This window comes from Dermacentor albipictus, chromosome 1 (genome assembly GCF_038994185.2).
Source record: "Dermacentor albipictus isolate Rhodes 1998 colony chromosome 1, USDA_Dalb.pri_finalv2, whole genome shotgun sequence".
Classification (NCBI taxonomy): domain Eukaryota; kingdom Metazoa; phylum Arthropoda; class Arachnida; order Ixodida; family Ixodidae; genus Dermacentor; species Dermacentor albipictus.
In genome coordinates, this window is record NC_091821.1 from 332,559,789 (window position 1) to 332,581,501 (window position 21,713).

The following is a 21,713-nucleotide window of genomic DNA, read 5'->3' on the forward strand; positions in this document are numbered from 1 at the left end:
TCCATCCTTCACAATACGGGTTTCGTAAGGGCCCCTCTCGTGAAACCCAACTAGCACTATTCCTTCACGACTTGCACACTAATATTGACAGTAACATGCAAACTGACTCCGTCTTTCTTGATTTCGCGAGAGCTTTTGACAAGGTTCCTTACCGCCCTCTGATACTAAAACTTTCGAACCTGAACCTACATCCTAATATTCTTACATGGATTTAAGCATTCCTAACAAATCGTTCTCGGTCGGCCTATCCTTATGGCCACCTGTCCAAAGCCCTCCTAGTTAGCTCAGGCGTCCGACAAGGGTCTGTCCTCGGTCCCCTCCTATTCTTAATATTTTTAACAACTTACCCCGGCATGTTTCCTGTAGTATGCGAATGTTCGGTGATGATTGTGTCTTTTACCGCACCATTACTAATTGTCGTGATCAACATATCCTTCAGACATATCTCAACAGCGTAGTAAATTGGTGCAGTGATTGGATAATGTCCCTCAATCCTACCAAATGTAAACTTATGGCTTTATCTCGTCGTCACAATCCCTCTCGCTTTGATTATTCAATTTCTAACGCATCGATTGAGAGCTAGTACAACCATACATATATATATACATATATATATATATATATATATATATATATATATATATATATATATATATATATATATATATATATATATATATATATATATATATATATATATATATATATATATATATATATATATATATATATATATATATATATATATATATATATATATATATATATATATATATATATAAGTGAGCCTCTCATCCACTTTATCATGGCGCGCCCTGCCAACACAATTTCAGCATCGAAGAAAACACTTGGTTTTCTTAAGCGCCACTTCCGCCTTGCCCCACCACATGTTAATTTGCTCACGTATAGATCACTTGTAAGACCCAAACTAGAATATGTATCTGCCATATGGAGCCTGCACACCAAGCATATCTAATCACAGCATTGGAAGACGTTCAAGAACGTGCCGTCCGATTGATTCATACCTCATAGTCATACGACGTCAGTATTTCATCTTTGAAAGCACAATCTGCACTACCGTCCCTCTCTTGTCATCGCCGCATTGTTAGCCTCGCCCGTTTTCACAAGTTTTTTATTATTATCTTAATCAGTCACCGTACAATACAGCCGCAGCACGAATATCCTTCCGCAACAGTCATCCACTTCAAGTTGCCCGCCCGACTTCGGACACTATTACGTTTTTTGCGTCGTTATTTATTAGAGCAGCTACAGACTAGAACGCCCTGCACTATGACATCGTCTCCACTGCTACATAATGTGCTTTCCAAGAACGCGTAAATGATCATCTCCAATGTTAAACAATCTTCACTGTTTGTTTTTCTTATTCGAAATGTAATCTAACCCCTTATGTAACGCCCCCTGAAATGAGGGCCTTTAAAGGGCCCCTCACCAGGTCTGGCAATTTTGAGCTGACAAGCGCAGAGCTATACATTGCGCGATAGCGATCATGTCTGCAGAGTATTACATCGCTACGCGCCGCGGAAAGAACTCAAATTTCGAACCGAACGCCGTTTTTCCTTCTCCTCGCGGTCGCCGCGCTCCAAGCCGGAGGATGACGTACTCGCGTCCCTACGCCTGCGTACTCGAGTACGCAGCGTGGTGTCGCTCGTGGTAACACGTGATTTCGAGAATTATTCAAGGTACCATCTGTTATTTGTCTGATCTGTTGCTTGAATTGACGAATCGAAGTTTACAGAAATGATAAAACACACAAACGGAATGTCTGCATGTTTTTTTCTTTACTTATCACCGAAGCAAGAGAGATGTGCTTCCGCTTCGTCTGCTTGTTCCCGCGGTGGGGCGGTTACGCGCGCAGATACCGAAACTATGCCATTTTCCACCGTGTTCCAGCGCCGTGCTCATGCTCTGCGATCCGCTTGTTCTGCCTCATTATTCGCGTAGCACTGAATTATACCGCTAGTCAGGTGTCCTTGTGCACAGCCCGCAAAATCTTGCGCTGCGCGAAACGATAACAGCCCGAGTGCAACGCCGCCAGCGAAAATGCACATCGCCGAAAAAAAAAAGCGAGGAGAAAAAAAAAAAAAGGTGAAGGCGGGGCTCGTCACGTATGTGTCACGCGATCCTCGAGGTCCCGCATGGGAGAACGCAGGGAAGGAATTCCGCTTGCGGAAGTTAGACGAGGCGAGTAAAGAGAGAGAGTCTCGCTGTGCAGTGGAGCCCGCCTGCTGAAATCATGGGTTTGCGGCACTGATATATTTCTACCTCGGCTGCTAATGAGCCGACTTGAATAAATTTTGCGACAGAACGCTCCCTAGAATACAAATAACAACTTCCAGCGTATAACCAAAGTTTTCTATGGGGCCTGGTGAGGGGCCTTTTAAGTAAGTAAACTGAACTGAACTGAAAATCAGCATTTGCAGTTCAGAGAGTGGCGCGAACGTCAATGTCTCCTCAAAAACATTACTTTGGTGAAAGTTAGGAAGGATGACACTAGGAAATCATCAGGCAGAAGGCGCGTTCGGCTGACTGAAGGAAAACAGCAAAGGGAGATTGCGCGGAAAGGTTTTCGTCTTCCATTAGAGACCTTCGTTGTTTTTGATGATGTTATTTTCTAAAAAAAATCATTAAATAATTTTGATCTCAAACATTTTTCTCTGGCGCAATACCCAACTTCGAGGCTTGTGAGGGACTTGTAAATAAATAACTAAGTTGACAAATCAACGGCTCACTGTCGTTACGGGTACCAAGACCATCCTCGTTGATGATGCCCCTCGACTATGAATCGTATCCACTGTGGAGGATAGCGGAAGAATCTGGCGGTAGGAATAAACACCTTGAAGCGGCCAAACTGCAACGCCCTTTGAAGGGGCTTTGCAGTGAAGACCTAAAAATGACGAAAGGTGAAAAAAGTGAAATTGAAAGACGATTAAACCTGCTGCTGACGTTGAAGAAAGACAACGTGTTACTGAGAGCGTTGGGAGTGAGAAAGGGGCGTGTGAGCCATATAATTTATTGCCAGAGCCACACTGGAGCGACGTTTGATAGACGTCAACCAGAGGTTAAATCGCCTCCAAAATTTTTGTAATCAGTTAGCATCGTCAGCATCATCCTCACAATCACACAATCGTTATCGGCATCATCATCGTCACCATTATTATCATTACAACAGTCATTACATACCCAGTGTTCCCACATATTCAGTGAGTGAGTTAGAACTTTATTTAGGTCCTAAGGGGAAATCAATCCCCTCAGTGGCCTATACCCAATAGAACAAACATACCCAGTGGCACTTATATATTGACTGCACTATATCGGGGCCGGCCCACGAAAGATATTATAAACAGACACATCTCGTACGGAAAAGTTAGGGTAACTCGCCAAGAAACGCTTCGTCTTCAAAAATGTTTGCAGTGATGCGCGGGGAAACAGCTGAATCACGAGGTTCCTCTAGCTCACCCCTCTGGTGTCACAGGGAGGATTTCTATGCACTATTATGCTGGGATAAAAAAGACATTACGGCAGAACCAATCTCACGATGATTGTAGCCGTTAATGCGATTAGCATAAACCAATGAAGGGACACACAGGATCACTGAAGACAAGTTTATTTATAATCTCTAGTGGATGAAGTGGGGTGAGAATGCAAATCACATTAATACACCCACACGCCAGTCTTTGCATGTTCAGGTAACACTGATAGAGAGACAGAGAGAGAGAAACAAAATGATAAATGAAAGGCAGAGAGGTTAACCAAGACTGCGCCCGGTTGGCTATCCTACACTGGGGCATGGGTAAAGGGAAGGCAAACAGAAGAAGAAAAAGTCCACTGTGGATGTCGCCGACGTGGTAACAGTTTCCTGCTTTATATCACTGACACTCACTCAGTCCGGATCACAGATGGTCGCTCAGTCCGGTAGCTTTCAAAAATCGCAACAACACTTTTATGGCCTTTTGTAGCTGCGGTATGCGAGGCTATGGTCCCAAGATCTTGTTCAAGATGAACGGTTTTCTATTTAACTGCTTTATAGCTGTGCAGAGGCCGTGCCTCTTATTTGCAAAAGATGGGCGGAAGCACAGTAGGTGTTCTATAGTCTCCTCGACACCGCAGGCATTGCACTCGGCGCTATCGGCCATTCCTGCAGTCAAACACGTATATGCATTAGTGAACGCGACGTCCAAGCGTAAGTGGCAAAGCATTCTTTCCTCATTTCGCGGAAGCCCTGGTAACCGCCACAGTTGTACGGATAAAGGCTTCACTAACTGCAACTTCGCAACTGCAGCCAGTTTAGTCCCGCTTGCGCCAAACCAAAGCATGTGCACCTTCGGAAGCAACAAAGAGAGCTTCACTAAACGCGGTCTGCCAACCACAACCTGATTTTTTTTGCCGCTGGCACTGTTGATTTGGGCTTAGTATCTCGGACTTCGAAGGAACTACGGCGCGATTGCATAGGCGTCTATCTCAGGCGTAAAAAATTATTTAGGAGCCTACGTTCTGAATATTATCAGTCGCGCCCTGTAAAGTACCGCTGTGTATCAGTCAGTGCACAAAATAGGTTAGACAGATACCAGCAGAGCGAAAAGTACATAAAGTACCCAAATACTGCTAATCGTATTAACAGATGTCCGAGTATTACCTTTATGTTGTGACCACGTGTAGTCTTTTTTGCGCAGCTATACTATATGTGTATGCAATACTGAAACGGTTAGACCATAAAATCGGCTTGAGTATATCAAGAATCATGAATAATACTTGAACTGCACTGCATCGATTGATGAAATTTCAACTAGTGCAAACAACATGGTGGCTTGTTCGTATACTGTCAAAGGCGTTATATTCGAGCGCCAGGCAATGCTGAGAAGCAGTCTTAAATGTACCACTGCCGCGAACTTTACACAGTACGATTTTTGCTCGTTAAAGCGACAGCTTCGGATTTACCGTGATGGATGAATAATACTTCCCTTCCCTTTAGACCACTGAATACAAGTCAGAATAACTTCCCCTGAAATCAGCACTGCGTGCCACGAGATTTGTTTCACCGCTTGACTTAGGTGTCTTACAGGTAAATTAGCTTCGAAGAAGTAGCGAAGCAGTTTGACTTGAATAGTGACGATGACCACGCCCTTCGGCGATACTATGAGTGCTGATGCCTTAAACAACGGATCTAAATGAACAATTAGAATGCATAAGAGAAAGAGAAGGCTAAATAAAATCTTGGTACAAATGCATGTGCGATCATTATAGCTCAATCTCTCGCACACACACATTATATATATATATATATATATATATATATATATATATATATATATATATATATATATATATATATATATATATATATATATAGTGCAGTGTAGAAATCGCGCTGGCCCCGGAGGTAGAATTTCAGAATAAGGGTACGACATATGTCGTTTTTCTTGTTTTTTTTTTTGCCAGGCACAGTTCTCACGTTTCGGCTCGTGGACCAGCCTTATGCGTAGCAAAATACGGTGTAAATAGGCACAGTCACGTCTTATAAGGCCACTGAGTATGTAGAACTCACAATTGCGGTCGATATACGAATGGGGCCGTATTGCAGCTCCAAATCACACTGCATCGCACGTGTACAATATTCGGAAAGCAATAGAGGGAGTCAGATATTGTGCATATTTCGGCGGATTACCTAAAATAGGTGGAAAGTGCTTTCACGGCAATTGGAAACGCTGAATTAGGTAATTGACATTATTCCAGTAGTCAAATGTCATATATTTCAAGCTGGTGGCCAAGTGTCAGTAGTAGAGTAGAAGTCGTGCCCTCGTGATGATTTCTACATTCAAGAGAAATCTTGGACCTAGCGCGCATTTCGAGATATGCGTCCCCAAAATGTGCTATGAAATGCAAAGTCGTTTCAAATGGTTATGCCACACTTTACACCTCGGAGATTTCCTGCGAAAGTATGCACTAAACTTAGGCGCCCCATCATTCCGAAAGTAACAATAAAGTCTCATCTCGGTCGTTCAGTTAATTCACTAGAATTACTCCCCAAAAGAACCACTCTCTGTTTGCCGTAAACGTAGGTGTTATTGATTGCGCAGCTCACTTCTCGAGTGATACCCTGAGCAACAAGTAGCGGTTTCACCTATCAATGAGCATACACTATTCTGAACTAGAAGGGTGTTTCCAACGTTGCTGTGAAACGCATATTACGTACAGTACATTGATTGTTATGCATCTTTGTGTGCGTGCTATTCAGTCTGTTCAGAGAGGATATGAGAGTGTCGTAGCGCACGCTTCTCTCAAGTGCACTCAGGGGAGGTAAGATAGTTTCTGTCCAATAAGCGCACCGTTTTCTCGACACAAGTGGGCTCGCGTCGAGTTCTTCCTCGAGTGACTGCGGAGCTCCGACAAACAACCACGCGCCGCGTAAACGCGCGCAAGTCTGCGCGCGACCTCGCTCGCCTTCTACAGCGAGAGGGAGAGCGAGCGCCACAAGCGCTGGAGTCGCCGCGCGCTCGGCGGCCCATTGGCCCGCTGCCACGAACAGCGGAAGTGACGCCAGTCGCCCGGGAGAGTTCCGGTGGCTCTAAAGAAGCGAAGCCCGCTGCTATCCGCGTGGTGCGGCGAGTGCTGTGTCGATCGCTCGGCGAGGGCGCAACACCACCAGAGCCAGCGAGTCTGTCTCAAAGCCGCGCGACGCGCGGAGAGGCGTGGTGTTAGCGCCGCGCCGGAGTCGCCGCTCGTTTGGAGTCCTGCGCAAGCCATTTCGGCCTTTCGCCCTCCCGAGTCCCCGCAGAGGTCAGAGGGCACCCGGGTTCAGGAGACACGAAGCAGGCCAGCTGTTTCGCTTCGGCTCGCATCCCGGTTTCGAAGCCGCTTTGGTAAGCGCTTCGCGCGACAGCGTCGACGGCGACGCACTGTGTCAGATACACATTATTCGCCGACCGAAAAAGCTTTTTGTCGTCGCTCGTATCGCTGGCACTTCGACAACACCATTGTCTTCATCTCGTCGCGGCGGGAACTAAGAACTTGAAATTCCTTACGGCACAGAGTGGTTTGAGCTTCGCCCAGAGTGCTGGCCTTGAAGTCGTTGTTCCTGGTGGCTGCGTAGCGACGCCCAAGTCAACAAAAACCTCAGGGCGTCTGGAGCACCGAGAAAATTTCGAGTGACGTGCTTTGCAGGCGTGTGTGCGCGCGCGCGTGTGTGTGTCAGCCTCACTTCAAACGTGTTGGTTCTGTAACCTGGCGCAGCTTCAAAAAGAAAAACAAAAGCCACTTGTGCTTCGGAGACATTGGCGAAAACGTCACCCCACTTGGTAAACTCCCAGGAACGGCAACACGGGACTGCACTTGATGTCATCGGCGGTTCGCCCAAGGCAGCATTCGCCTGCCAGTTGAAGAGCCGAGAAAAGCGCAACCCAAGCAGTGCTTAGGTGGCTCAAATCGACAGTGTCATCCCAGGGCTGCAAAGACCCGTGAGAATACCACCGCTGACACAAATTCGGCAGCTACTACTTCTATTGGTGCTGAGTGAGAGTGGCGGAGAGGCCATAAAAGGAACGAACTAAAACATTCGGCACAGTCGGCTAGCATCCCTCAGAGGTCAGCTACGAACCGCGCTTGCGTCACGTGCTTTTGCCGCCGCGCGAACTGTCACAGTTCTTACAATAGCAGAAGCAGCACCGACAGCGCTGGCAAAGCCGCCACCACGCACGAAGACAGTGCGGTGCCCGCAGTAGCGAAGAGCTCATTTCAACGAATGCCGTTCGCCCCTCGAACACAGTAGCCACGGCCGGCGTTCTGAACCGAGCCGCAGGTGGCAGCGGGAACGGCACGAGCCGCGCGCAGTCCCCGCCGGCGACGTCGTGCGCGCCGCAGCAGCCGAGCAGCGCAGCACGGCTGGCCGCGGCCGGCCCCAAGCTGTCTCGGGGCGGCCTGTGCTGCGTGCACGAGGGGGCCGCCACCGACGACGAAGAAGCGGACGACGTGGCTCGCAAGTCCGCGGCTGGTCGGCGGCCGCCCCCGTCGCAAGCCAAGGTGGCGCGGTTCCACGAGCTGCGGCGGCAGGCCTCGGCCAAGTCGTCGCCCGAGCAACGAAAGCGAGAGGCCTCACCGCCGCTGTGCCACGTCGAGCTGCGCGGCAGGAAGGTCGTCAAGAAGACCTCGCCGGACTCGAAGGTGAGTGGAGCGACCGCCTCTAATTTTTTACGTCATCCCGCTATAGCGTGCCGTCCAATTCCTGGCGGAGATGTCGACCATAGCGAACGTTTGAGGTGCTAAACCGAACCACTGCAGTCGGACCTGGTATTTCACGTGAAGGTATAGATGTGTGAGGCGAAATGCACGCGCAGTGGTGTGTATAAGGTGCTCAGAAAGCGATTCTGCGGACACTGTAGAGTTTCACACAATACTTCTCCGTTGTGCTGCTGGTGATACACGTCTCTAAAAAAGATTGCTCCTAACCTTGCTCCCAATCCTCAGGCAGAAGAAGCTGCAACTAGCAATATACAACAACAGGCTCTCAGGTATTTTCTTTTCATTTCAAGCGTGTAACAGCGTCCCCAGTGAAAGAATACTCAGAAAGAACACACACACACACATATATTTATATTTATAAATCCTTGAACATGGTAACAATATTTCACATTTATTGAATTGGTGTCAGAGCTTAGCAAGCAGCGTCTTTCTATAGAAGTTCGTATAGAGCTCAATGACTGAAGATACTAAGATAGGAAGGCAACATTAGTACACCGCTTCGGTTGCCCCACATTTAGTACTTTCTTCGACCGCGTCTTAGAGACAATAAGCGTCGCGCAATACTCAATATCTGGTCGTTACAACCACTCCCGCGCTCAGGTCAAGTGCAAGCCACGCGTCATTTCTTTCGATGGCGACGAGAGCGGATATGTTGCAATGGCTTGGGTTTATTCCACGCGTTCTTTGCTTGATGCGGTATGGTTGCTGCGGTTCCTACGAGCGGGTAACATTTTAGATGACGATAATCCCCCCTCCATTTGCTGTGACGATAACCTCCCACTGTAAAAAAAGAGAGGCTTGCGCATGTTTGTAAACAAAAGAGCGTGCACTTACACAGTGCAAGCAAAGAGAGTAGACGGATACGGCGACACTCCGCCTCATCTCCGCTGTGTTTTCAGGTGAAGACTAATCTTCAGGAAATGAGTTCTCGAAAGCTTTCCCGCGAGTATTATTCTTTTGTTTCGATAAAATTTCCGCCAGAAATGTTTGTGCTAAACTTATTTGGCCTGCATAAAACCTGACTATAGCGCCACCACATCTCTGCAGTGAGATCCTTGGCGGCTTGTCCTACAGTAAGAATGTTTCGCAGTCCAGACTCATTGCTTAGGTGATCTTTGCTGGCAAACAAAAATAAAGCTTTAGCTTACACAAGGAATCAAACGGCTGGATGAGTCCTAGCGACTGCCTTTTTTTACCCCTCCGTTTCTTTTGTCCTGTACTGAGGTATCACTGTCGTTGCCAAAATTATCGCTTTAATGGCTGCTGGTCATCATTTCTTTTCTTGCGTCGCTGGTGGAAGCACAACCAACGCGTGTTTCCTCACAGCTCCCGGTTTCATGGGTTAACAGAAAAGAAAAAGCGAGCAAATTTCCGACTCCTGAGAGGAAAATGTATTGCAGCTAGAGTGAAGAAAATGTGGTTATTGAGAAACGTCGACGGAAACTGGTTATTGGCTGGTTATTGGCTTCTTTGAAGTGGCTTTATATATATAGCTGGACTTTCATTTAGAAATTCAAGTGAAGGCGGAAGCTCGAGCGGCCTGTCTCACTTCTCAGGGACACCCTGAGAAGAAGAAGAAAACGGTAGAAGCAAGAAATGACGTCAAATCCACACTACATCCTCTCCAACTAAGAATTCTCTTCAGTCACACCTACGCAGCGAGTACTACTCGCGAGCAAAGACGTATAAGCGGATCCGACGGGCGAGCTGAGTGTATCAACGGACAGAATGAGCTGACTGCTGCATAAAAGGGCAATCGAAAGGCTGCGTCCCATCCGGCTACACTCCATGTAGCCAGCGAGGAAACAGCAAGACACGCTGGCCTGCTTTCTTTTATTACTATTAGTATTTTTTGTTTCTCTCCTGATCCTCGTGCCCTATTTTGCTGATCAAAGTGTTCCGGAAAAAGATGCTAAGTTAGTGACTTAGCTAGCTGCGAGCGTCCTTATTTTAACACCCCCGCGCCCCTCCTTCGCTCTTCCCCCTCTCTTTCTCCCTACTTTTTCATCCGGGAGAGGAGACTTCAGTTCGCTGCACTTTATGGAAGAAATAAGGAATGAAGCCCCACTTTTGTTCTTCTGCTGTCCATCCAGATGAAAATGAAGCAGCTTGCTTCGGTGAGCTTATCGAATTTGGAAGAGAGAAACAAACGGCTGATGCAAGCACAGTACAAATAAGAAAATGCAAAAAAACGATGCCGTAAGTACGTAACTTCTGTTAACAAACATTCCATGCTCTTTCATAAGCCATTCGCACATATGAAAACGGGCGATTGTTCAAGAACGCTTTTCGCGCGTGAAGAGCTCCGTGAATGCAACTCTACGTCCGCAAAATAAAAGCAGTCCATGGCATTACATAACGCACGTGATTTTCGTAGCGATGAATGTTAGGTAAGCTTCTCAACCAACTATTCCGATTGTGCATCGACCGACCAATCGTGGCCCATATAGATAGCACGTTAACCCAGATTGGCCGTGTCTGAACACGCGAGCACTGGTGCTGGGGCGTCAGCTTGCGAGCGAGCTTGAGCACTAGCGTTCGAGAGCAGCCTCGTAGAAGCCGTGCGGCGAAGTGAAAGTTGCGAGGGGGCCACGGTGGGTGCAGTCGGCAGAACGTCGCAGCGAGAAGTGCCGCACACTGCCAGCGCTTTACGCCTGTGCCTCAAAAGCCACCTGCGCAGCCTGGGCTACCATCCAAGCCAACCGCCTGACCTTAGATGTCCGATACACAATCCTCTGCACCGGCCGCTTCTGTACTTTATCCAGGAGACAGGCCTCGTTTCTTTACTTTTTTTTTACTTGTAGACCATGCCGTAGGGCACACTGGTGCCAACGAAAAAAAATAACTATTCTTCAAAGCACTGTTCTCTGCGGTTGAAAGAGTTTTAATCGCTAGCAGAGTTCGTGGTCACCGACGTGCACAAATTGAAACGCGAACAGCGGAGCATAACTGAACATATACGGTGCGCACCATCGGGTAGTCGTGGCGAATGTCATAATTATTATTCAGCATCTGAAGCAGCATGCCAAGCGATATCAACCAGGCTAACGTCTCCAGCCTATCATTAGAGTCAGCATGTCTTCCCCAGCGGTTGTTGCGAAATTGTTGACTTCCGTGGAGAAATGGTCTGTAGCCTAAAGTTACCCCAGACTATATCGGCTCAATGCACTCCAAGCCGACTGGCGCTCAATGTCGAAGCGAGGACAGTTGTTCATGTGTACATAAAGCAGTCCGCTCACGTCAACAGTCGTCGCAAATGAGACAGCTCGGCGAGGAATGGGCGCGCATTTTTTTGCAGGCTATATAGTCTCAGCTAAAGGCGGCGCCGGAGGGTTGCATCACATCGCTAGGAGTCGGTTCGGATAACAACGTGCTGGAGTTACTCTATGTGGCTCCCCCAGCAGTAACTCTATATCGCACCCATATCAAGGTGTACGGCATGACGTTAATGTCCCAGAATGTGGTCGGTGGTGTGAAGAGCGTCTATTGGAAACGGCGTCTAAACTTGTGTATCACTTTTCACGCACTAATGGCCACCTCACAGCGTCGCGTAGCCTCCGCGACACTGCATCGTTTCTTTTGTGAGTGAGAGATCCTTTCGTGAAGAATGGTTCTTTTACCCTTCCCCCTCACCCCACCTTCTCGCGTCGGCGTTGGTGCGGAAAAATGTCGACGCCGTCCTCTGCCAGAATGAAGGCACAGTGTCGGGAAAAGCCTGTCGCTGATAGCGTCAACCTCGACGTGCGCTTATAAAGCGCCGGCTCACTGTCGATCCGGAGGAAGCCTTTGTCCGCAGGTGTCGACGCTGGAAAGCCGGTGTCGAGGCGGTGCTCTCGCCGCCCGTCGGCTGAATGCGTTATCTAACGGACAACATTCGCACCGACGTTTCCTATATACGAATGAACACTGCTCGTTAAAAGAGAGAAGAAAAAAAAAGGAAAAAAGGCAATTCAGTAACGAGTGCGAACGTTGTATTTTACCTTAAAGCAGCCTTGCTTTCAATCGTTGGTTGCATTAAGACGAAGTGTATTTATTAAGCCGCAGCAAGCTCACCATCGAACTTTGCCGAATTTTCAGATAAGAATTGGGGAGCACTAAAGAGATGATTGAGGAATTAGAGTTTAATGAATTCGGCTATATAGTAGTAGTAGTAGTAGTAGTAGTAGTAGCAGTAGTAGTAGTAGTAGTAGTAGTAGTAGTAGTAGTAGTAGTAGTAGTAATTCAGGCTGGGAACCACCCATATTCTAAACGGAATGTTGCACATGCGCTTCCTCAATCCCTGACCGACGCGTCGCCAAGGCGTCAGAGGGAGCGTGAGCCGTTGCTACAAAATCTACGCTATAATAATGCTGGAATTACTACTAGTGCTGCTGGTGCCTCCAGATGGCGTAGAGCACCACTTGCGCTAGCGTTACTGCATAGGCTTCCTAAAGGGAGCATACACTATAACTCTACCTGTCCCAAAGAGGAGATGATAAAAAGCTGGAACGTAGAAACTTACTATTCCCCCCAAGGCACTAAACAAGTAAAAAAAAAAGCGAAGAAAGATCGCCATATATGTTCTTGTACTTTGTACCGCGCATGGTGTCAGAAAATTAATCGAGGGCGATCTCGGCCACTATGACGCACATATTTAGTAACTTGCTTTCGTCTTCTTTAGCAGGGTTTTGTCTATTGTGTCTCTGTAACGCCCCCCCTCCCGGCCTGTGCACTTAATGGCATTTTCGATCTTATTGACTGAAGTCTTCTCTACTCGGAAGCGTCTGGAAAAAGCAATCCATTTCACCGTGCTTCATTTAAGATGACGTATCATTAGGACCCAATCTTGTACCACGCCGGGTTCTAACTCACGTATGTATAGTTAAAAAACTAAAAAAACTCATGCCTATTTATATTTCTGCGTGTCTTCGCTTGCTTCCGGACACAGAAGCGAGATCATGCAGGCTACGCTGTCGAGTGATTAATTGTTTCCCTTGCGCAAGCCGCGAGCTCCCTATTTCTCGCCCTCAACGAAAAGGGAGAACGCTCGTGCATGTAAATATAGCGCAAAGTGCTTAGTCTAAGTAAAAGCTACACTTGCAATTTCTGCGGGAGACAGCGACGAATAGTGCAGTTAAAGAGCAATTGGTTGAGAAACGAGACATCCTGCTTGACTTAATAGAAAAGCGTCACGAAACGCTCTCGTTGCTAAGACCGGAGTTCCACGTCACTCTCCTACTGAAAACCTTCTGGCGCTGTTGAGGTTCGTTGATTGGATGTTTGTTTGATCAGGATGCTTGCTATACAGGCGGACTCAGCCTGCAAGTCTAGGCAGACAACTATACTCTGAATGATCATCTCTTTTCGCTTTTCAGAAACGCATTACCACGTGTCCATCAAGTCCATGTTGCGTAAATTAATATTAGAGTATACAAGGCACAGTGCTTCCTCTTTTTCGCAATATACTCGACCCTTCGGGAAAAACCGTCTGCTGCAGACACGCATGTCAAAAGCCAGTTTTTTGCGAGTTGTTGAACAAAGCCTTTCTTTTTCTTAGATTGAAACCTTTCTTGGTAGGAACAAAGGAAGTGGTCGCACCGCCATTCGCTTCGGTCGCCACCACATGAGCCCCGTAGTGATGGGATGTAATCGCATGGGCGTCTCTCTGATTTAGAGACATAATATTTGGTTTCCCTTTCGGTGTCATTATGCACGACTTGTTTGTTTTACTCGGTCTCTTATCTTGGTCATCGACTACCCAAGCGTCTTAGTCATCCTAGTTCATTCCTAAGCACCTCATTGAGCGACCACCCACTGTAGTCCATGCCACCCGCTCAAGTGACGCAATAGTCACGTCACGGTACACGCATGCATAGACATACCGCAATGCTTCCTCGACTGTGCGGAACACTCAACGACGCGCTTTCTTTAGCAGCCTCTTTTTTTTTTCTACGTGCCACGTGCCGCTGGGGGAGATTCGGTATTGCGACGGCGACTTCAAAGCACGAAATCAGGCAGACTCAACTTCAGTTGACATCTACGTAAAGCGAAACGTTCTTGGCGTGATTGGCTCATTAACAATGTGTGTTTGCGTGCATATATGAGGTGTGAATGGTTATCGAAGTATAAATATTAGCATTAAAGAGCAGCATCTTATGCGAAGAAATGATTTTATTTGCAGTGAATTATAGACACGCTGGATATTATACGCACGTATTTACGTGCAGCACATCATGCATGTATTATTTGTTTAAGTTTTCAGTAGCGACCCTCCCCCCGGCCGCGAGGAAGGGTGTTCCGTGCCACTTGTTGAAGCATGCGTTCGTGGCGGTCAGCGTTAGAGGCCGGACGCGTACGAAAAAGTGCCTCGAATTCGGCAAGAGAGCTTCGCTTTTAAACAGTCGCGTATGCTAGCGAAATCGGCCTTCGCTATATCGGCCCCACAACGGCGTCATTTTCGGCGACATCCGCGGCGGTCACACCTATTTCCGGAAAGGGCTGCTCCGTACATATTGGCCTCTGTAATTTATAGAACCTCGGCGACAACACCCTCTAGACGAAGGCAACACAGGAAACCTATGTCCCGCGCAGAGGTCGGTGGGGTTTTTTCGACATGTCCGATTCGCGGAGCACCACTGCGCCTACTGTCTCGCAGCGCATGGGGTAGCCAACCAGGCGCACTTCTGGTTAGCATCCCTGCTTTCTCCCTTTCTTTCCTCCTCCTCCTTCTCCTGCAGAATGCATTTGCGATAAAATATTGCTGTGTTCTCTCCTGTATTCATCACTAGGATGAGAAAGGGTACGCTTGCAGGACGATTTCTGCGTCGTGTCTATACCTCGACTGGGAAGCGCATGGGTGCCGGTTGATCACTATCCGCTTTTATCTTCACACAAACACGCATTTCTACACCGTCTAGGTAACGTTCCCGCGACACCTAGATAACATTTCCTTCAGTAGTAAGCCATAAACTATATATTAAAGACAGAAGCCCTGTACTCGTCGAGACTACATGAACGCGCACTAATTAGCTGATCCCTGCGCTTCTCAGACCACTTAACAAGCGTCGTCAGCTCGTGAGAAGGTTCATTATTCTAATTACTAAAACTTGCGAGAACGGGGAATTGAGAACGGACAGGTTGCTTAGGCCTTCTGCGCCCAGTAGGTGCGTTATGGCAAGCAAGGCTAGCTAACAAAACATTTAACAGCGGCAGGAGCAACAAATGTTTCTCGAATTGAACTGAATTCTGGGGTTTCACGTGCGAAAACCACGATTTGGTTACGAGGCATGCCGTAGTGGGGGAGATTTCGTACCTTTAACGGGCTTCCAATGCACGAGACACGGGCATTTTTGAATTTCTCTTCCCCCTCCCATCGTAATGCGGCCGCCGCGGCCGGGATTCATTCCCGCGACCTGGTGCTTAGCAGCGTAACACCACAGCCGCTAAGCCACCACGGCAGGTAATAAACATTTATCGAGGTGGCGCTATGAAGGAAGGGGGGAGACACACATGAATATCACTTTCTGTCGTCCTGCGCGACGCTGTGGTAACAGGCCCCAAATGCGCGACGCAAAACGAAAATGAAAAAAAAATAGAAAGAAAGAAAAACGAAGTTCTGACATCTTACATAAACATCTTCCTCCTCGACTTCGCGGTGTCGCTCGAGTTTCCAAAACAGGCGAGAAAGTTGTTTTCATCGCGTGCCACTCGTCTGGCTGCGCGAACGCAAGTATGCGCAAACAGGATAAGAAAAAAAAAAGAAAAAAAGAAACGATGTTTATGCGACGCGTTACCTATTTCGCGGGCGCGCGTGTGTGTTTGCGTGTTTTGACGCACGGCGCAGAGTTCACGGGGAGTCTTCACCGCTCGGTCGCAACCCCGCCGCCCCCATTTTCATATGACCCCCCCCCCCCCCTTTCCTTCTTCCCTATACGTGCTCAAGCCCACGCTTCATGTGCCCCGCCACTTCACGCCTCATTTTACCCGCTGAATCCTAATGGCGCACCGCGTCGCGAGCGCGAGCGGTATGGAGATGTATATACACTTGCGCAAACATATCCTGTTGACCTTTCTAGCCTCGAAATGTGCCGCTTTCCCTCGTTATTTGTTGTTGCTACCGCTGCTGCGGCGCATGCGCTGCTCGCGCTTTATTCGTCGGCAGGCTGTTGGCGGCTGCTGTGCAGTGTTTGTCTTTAACTGTCGGCCGTCGCAGGTCCGTGAACAGGCACGAAAATGAAGTCCGCGCGCTGCGCTGCTGCTGTACGGTGCAGTGCCGCCGAGGCAGAGCTGCGGCCGAGCAGGGAGCGTGACTCTCGCACAGTCGAGCGAGTTTAACAAGTGGCAATTATAACACAATTCGAGCAGCATTCCCGTAGCTTTCGAACCACATCTGCGAGGCGACTGATGACGTGCATTGTTCGTGTTATACGTGTAACTATATGGGCTACGATAAGGAATTAACACGGACTCAAAATTCTCTCTTTTTCCGCTTGCTTACCAAACTCGAGCAGGACGAGGACACTTATGTTCAGATCACGGCACACATCGTGAAGTTGAGAGTGATTTAGCATTCCCCTCGTATACACTGAACATATGGAAACATATTGTAATTTTCATGCCCTGAAGAATTGACCCACGGCTGATATTGAGATAACCTGGGGATGTAGACGTCAATCGTCTCGAGCGATTTCCCTGAAATGCTTATTTCTGCGCGCTCTACATCAGTATGTCCCACCAGCGGCGCACAGGGTCGCATTTGTTGAATGTGCAGTGAGCTTCCCTGTTAAAGGGAACGCACGATTGCAGGGCACGTGCGAATCTTTTCGTATGGCAAGTGTATAATAGCCCGGCTTTGCAGTAGATGACGATAGCGCTGGCTTATTTTCCACACTTTAACCGGAACTTGTAGCTATAGAAGCCCAGCAAACTGAGAACCCATTAGAGTGTTCACTTCGACACAGGTGCATCACCGTGTGCTTTGCTGAACTTCGCGATGAAGGCGACGGCTGCCCCGCTATAACTGCACGCAAGTGTTCCGACGGGGCACCGAGCACCTCGGAAGTGAGCTTATGGGGTCGTTCCGGTGCGCGGAGTGCCAGGGTGTGCGCAACGGAAGCGCGACCCCCGCGTTCGAGTTGGGTCCGCGGCGGGTGCTGTGTCCCGAGCGAGCATCGGCGCCGTACGAGGGGAAGATCGATGGTTGCGCGGACGGGTGGGCTATACCCGGACAGGTTCGGCAATGAGAAACTGCGATACGGCTGTGCTAACAGTAGCTGTCGATGTGCTAGCTGTGACGTGGGCGCAATAGAGCGACCCGTATAATAAACGATCTCCTCTTACATAGCCGAGATAGATCATGTGTTTTGCACGCACCTTAGGAACACGCGCGCGAGTTCTTTTTATCAATTCTAAGCCATTTGCGCTGTGGTTTCTGCTCAACGTTACTGACTCGTATCCGAGGGAGGTATTGTTCCCTGGCATAATCAGAACAGTTGATAAAGCGACGCACAGGTATAACGACGGTTAATAATATAACGGGCTTGCTTATTTCTGTTATCAATAATGGTTATTGTAGGACAAAGACAAACAACCGGTTATGGTGAAGAAAATGCGAACACTGTTGTAGTTCATTTCAAAGCGTGGCATCATGCCCTCGCTGTTGAAATGGCGACTACTATGACCTCATGATATGCCTAAACAACAAACACGTCTTCCGGAACTCCAGTGCAGATGAAGAAACATAATAACACGTCAGATTAGCGTATTATAATTCACCTTAACATGACAATAAAAAGAAAGGTAAGGGTATTAAGATTTTGCGTTTTGACAGTGTATGATTAATGACGAAGTAACAAGGAGTGCTAGATAGTAAGTGGTGACGGCAGGTTTGTCTTACCAATAAACTTCACAAACTAGAAGAAAGGGAGCTAACCGAGGGGCCCGATTTTTATTAGTCATACCATAAGAAGCCAAAAAACACTGACACCAAGGACAAACAAGTTTGTGGGATCGTCCCCCGCCTGCGGCAAGTTGTTTTTTTCATCCACTTTCATTTCCATTAATCTATCGTTTCTTTATTTCATTTATTAGGCACAAGTAATTTCCTCTATGTTGTCCTTGGTGACAGTGTTTGTTGGCTTCTAATAAACATCATAAGTTATTCCAGCAATGATTCCGTGTGCTACCTGCATCTTTTGTATACTTACTGATTTGCTGGCTTTTGTTTTAGTTTTTCACGCGTACCCACTCGTTTAGCACTTTATGTGGAATGGTAGCGTTGTCAGACGATCACGCTCCACGCCACCTCAGCGAACATGCTGTACAGCTTGCTGCATTTCGTGCAGGTTTTTCATATTTAGCTTAAATGGCAGAGAAAGTGTGAGACTGAATGTACTGCTTGTAAATTCGTAGGTCACTGTATCCGGCGCCTCTTGGAATACTTGAACAGAAGGACGCGCACAATCAGCTTAAATAATAATTGCTTGTGCCGGAAGCGAGACATGCGAAAGTATTTTGCTCTAGACACGGCGCAGATGACACAGGCATGTATGCACGATTATTGAAATAATTCGGCAGCATTGGCACGCCTTATAACCAACCATATGTCTACGATTTACGATTGCATTCTCAGAGTAATGGTGCATCAAAATTGGCTAGACCGCTCGAGTGCTTCATCTATAAAAGTGGTTATGCCACCCTAATAAACGCAATGATGCTGTCTTCAAGTGCTGCTTTCGGTTGCCGAGTAGGATTAGTGAATCGTGAATATATTCCCTATTACGCATATCATCATCATCACCATCATCGTCAATTGCGAATATTATATATATATATATATATATATATATATATATATATATATATATATATATATATATATGCATGTAGCACATCAATCATGGCACAACTGAGGAATACTACCTTGAGCGTAATCGAGACGATTGTAGAGCGTAGTTACGAGTGCGACGTTAACGACACCCCGTTGAGTATGCCTAGCCTTCGTTGTCTGGAAGCCGCCTGCTTTATGCATTGAGCCCAACTTCGCTACTCGAGGCGACTCCGATATTTGTCTAGCCTTGGGGGAAAAGCACTTGCGTCATTCGTAACGTTATCTCCCCGTCCTGGTGCATCAAGCTTTAACTATACGCAACCATTGCAGATCAGCCCGAATTGTACGTGGGCAGTGCCGGTCTGGGAAGGCTGATCGACGTTAATGAAATTACAGGAAAACTTAGCGCACTTTGCGACGACTCGGCAAACCGAAGCGACGCGTACTTGAACATACCGGCCCGAACGGTGAGGTGTCCCCCATTTAATCAAACTTATCGACCATCGTTCGAGGCGTGTGCGACCGTTGCCGATACGCTACGGCCAAGACACACGCTCCGCGCTGCGTATGAGTCACCCTCGGGTCCTCCGGCATTTCTGATTCAATTACGGCGCCGACAGCCGCTGAGTGCCATCTGGCACTTCCGAGCGTCCCGTACAGAGGAGGGCCAGTCCCTGCGCCGTGGCCAGCGAGCGTTCTCCACCGCGCTAAAACAGTGCAGCATAGCGTAAGTTTTAGCTTCCGCAGAGTTCTTCACGGTTCAGCATAGTCTTAGCCTGACTTTCGCGTTGACGCTGCATGGATCGGCATTTCCAACCATTTCTATGTTTAGATCCCTTCGTTCTGAAGAGTATAGATGCATGCGCAGTGGCCCTTCCGGTGGCAGTGGCCAGCTTGCTTCCTGCTTACTTTTTATATACCTGCCAATGCTTTTATAGCAAACAATAACAGATTTGGTATTGAAGAAACCTTGACGAGTAGCGCAAAAAACATGAACCAAGAAACATACAAGCACACAGGACGGGCGCGACGTTACTTGTGTCTTTCTTGATCCATGTTTTTTTTTTTTTTGCGCTACTCGCCAAGGTTTTCACATACGAACCAAGTAGCCCAAACGAAAATTTTATTAGTATTGCAGCCCTGCACCGTTCAGCGTAGTTCTAGCATACAGCTTTGATGCTGTGCTATTGAGTCCTGCGAATAGTTAAGTTTCTTAATCATTTGTGGCTTATGATAGCTTTAGCATAGCATTCATCATGGGGCACGGTTTAGGATAACACTAGCATAACTTTCGCATTGGTATCACGCTATGTCGTATGGTGCACAGTTTAGCCGCTAGCTTTGTAATCTAAACTTTAGCATAGCTTTCGCAGTAGTGCAGTGTTTAGCATGGTGTTATCTCTGTTTTTCCGAAGGCTGGTCTAGGCGACCCCGAGAGCGTCGACGCACTGTGTCTCGCCAAAATCCACTCTGTTCGTACGTGTTCTCGTCGTCAGCGGTGGAGACAATAAGTAGCAACACTGCAGCACGCGCGAGGTCCCTATCAATGTGTGCACTTTGAGTAGGGCAGGCTTATTGCGGCGCGTTATCGCAGCCGCGTGACGAAGCAGATTGCGATCAAGGGCTTCCGGTTGCCGAAGGAAAGCAAGCAAGAGAAACAAACAACCACAAAGCCTGTGAAAGAGAGATGGAGGCAGAAGGACGAAAGAACAGAAGACGATAACCGACGGTCCGCCTCGCTCGGCTGAACGCGCAACAGCTTCAAGGTTCCCTCATGCGTCAGCCCTGTTCCTAATAGATCGAACGCCTCCATCGTCTTCTCCCTCTCTCCTTCTGAGGATGCCGTGTGTTGGACGCCGCGTTAGCCGCGTCACTTCCCGAGGAGGCAGGCGACAACAATGCGCATTGCAGGCGACAACAGCAAGGCGCCTTCTCCGAAGCGGTCGCGAATGATTGACTCCTTCCCGGCTCTTCACTCGCGGCGCTGCTGATCTTTCTTTCCTTCTCTCTGCTTTTGGTTTTTGTTGGCCGAACAAAGTGCAGATGTCTTGGCCTACGCCGCCTCGCAGCTGTAGCTGTTCACTTCAGACACCCCGGCTTCGGAAGCAAGCTCTGACGGACCTCCCACTTCTACGCTGAGATCAAAGCAACGTTCTTTCTTTCTTTTTTTTGCCTCCGAGCCTCTGGCGAGAAATTCTCCTTTATGTTTCTCAGCTCTCTCGTAGCGGCGCATTTTCTATTTCAGCTCGGGCCATTCCTTGCATAGAATGGCGCTCTGGCCTCTCCCTTCAGTCGAGTCTCTCTTTTTTTTTTTGAGCCCTTTGTTTCGCACAGCAAGCTTTGCTCCGTTATAGCCTGATCACACGATGAACAAGAACTACGTAGGATATAGCACAAGCCTCCAGTCTTTTGTTGCAAGCGCAGAGAAATGCTCTTTCACTTTGTTATTCTTTCTTTGACGCGTCCCCATCAGTTGCAGCAAGTGCGCCTTTGCCTTCATGCTTTGAGGAACAATGACAAAACTGCAGTACCGGCGTAAAAATGCGTCCGTGTTCGAACTCAAGCAAGAATTCTTTTGTTTCGATCGCACACATGTCATCGCAAAGAACGCAGCGAGAATCAGTACGAAGGATCGAGTGTCAAGCAGAATTCA

The 21,713-nt window shown here is 47.8% G+C and overlaps 1 protein-coding gene across 1 annotated transcript in view; it reads left to right on the top strand.

Moving 5' to 3' along the window:
• Positions 1–4,081: 4,081 nt before the first annotated feature.
• LOC135910253 (phosrestin-2-like) overlaps positions 4,082–21,713 on the top strand; it is a 314,202-nt gene continuing 296,570 nt past the window's right edge. Inside the window, exons 1-2 of the mRNA XM_065442324.1 lie at positions 4,082–4,096; positions 7,669–8,175. Coding sequence (XP_065298396.1) covers positions 4,082–4,096; positions 7,669–8,175 — 522 coding nt within the window. The remainder of the gene's footprint in view (positions 4,097–7,668; positions 8,176–21,713) is intronic.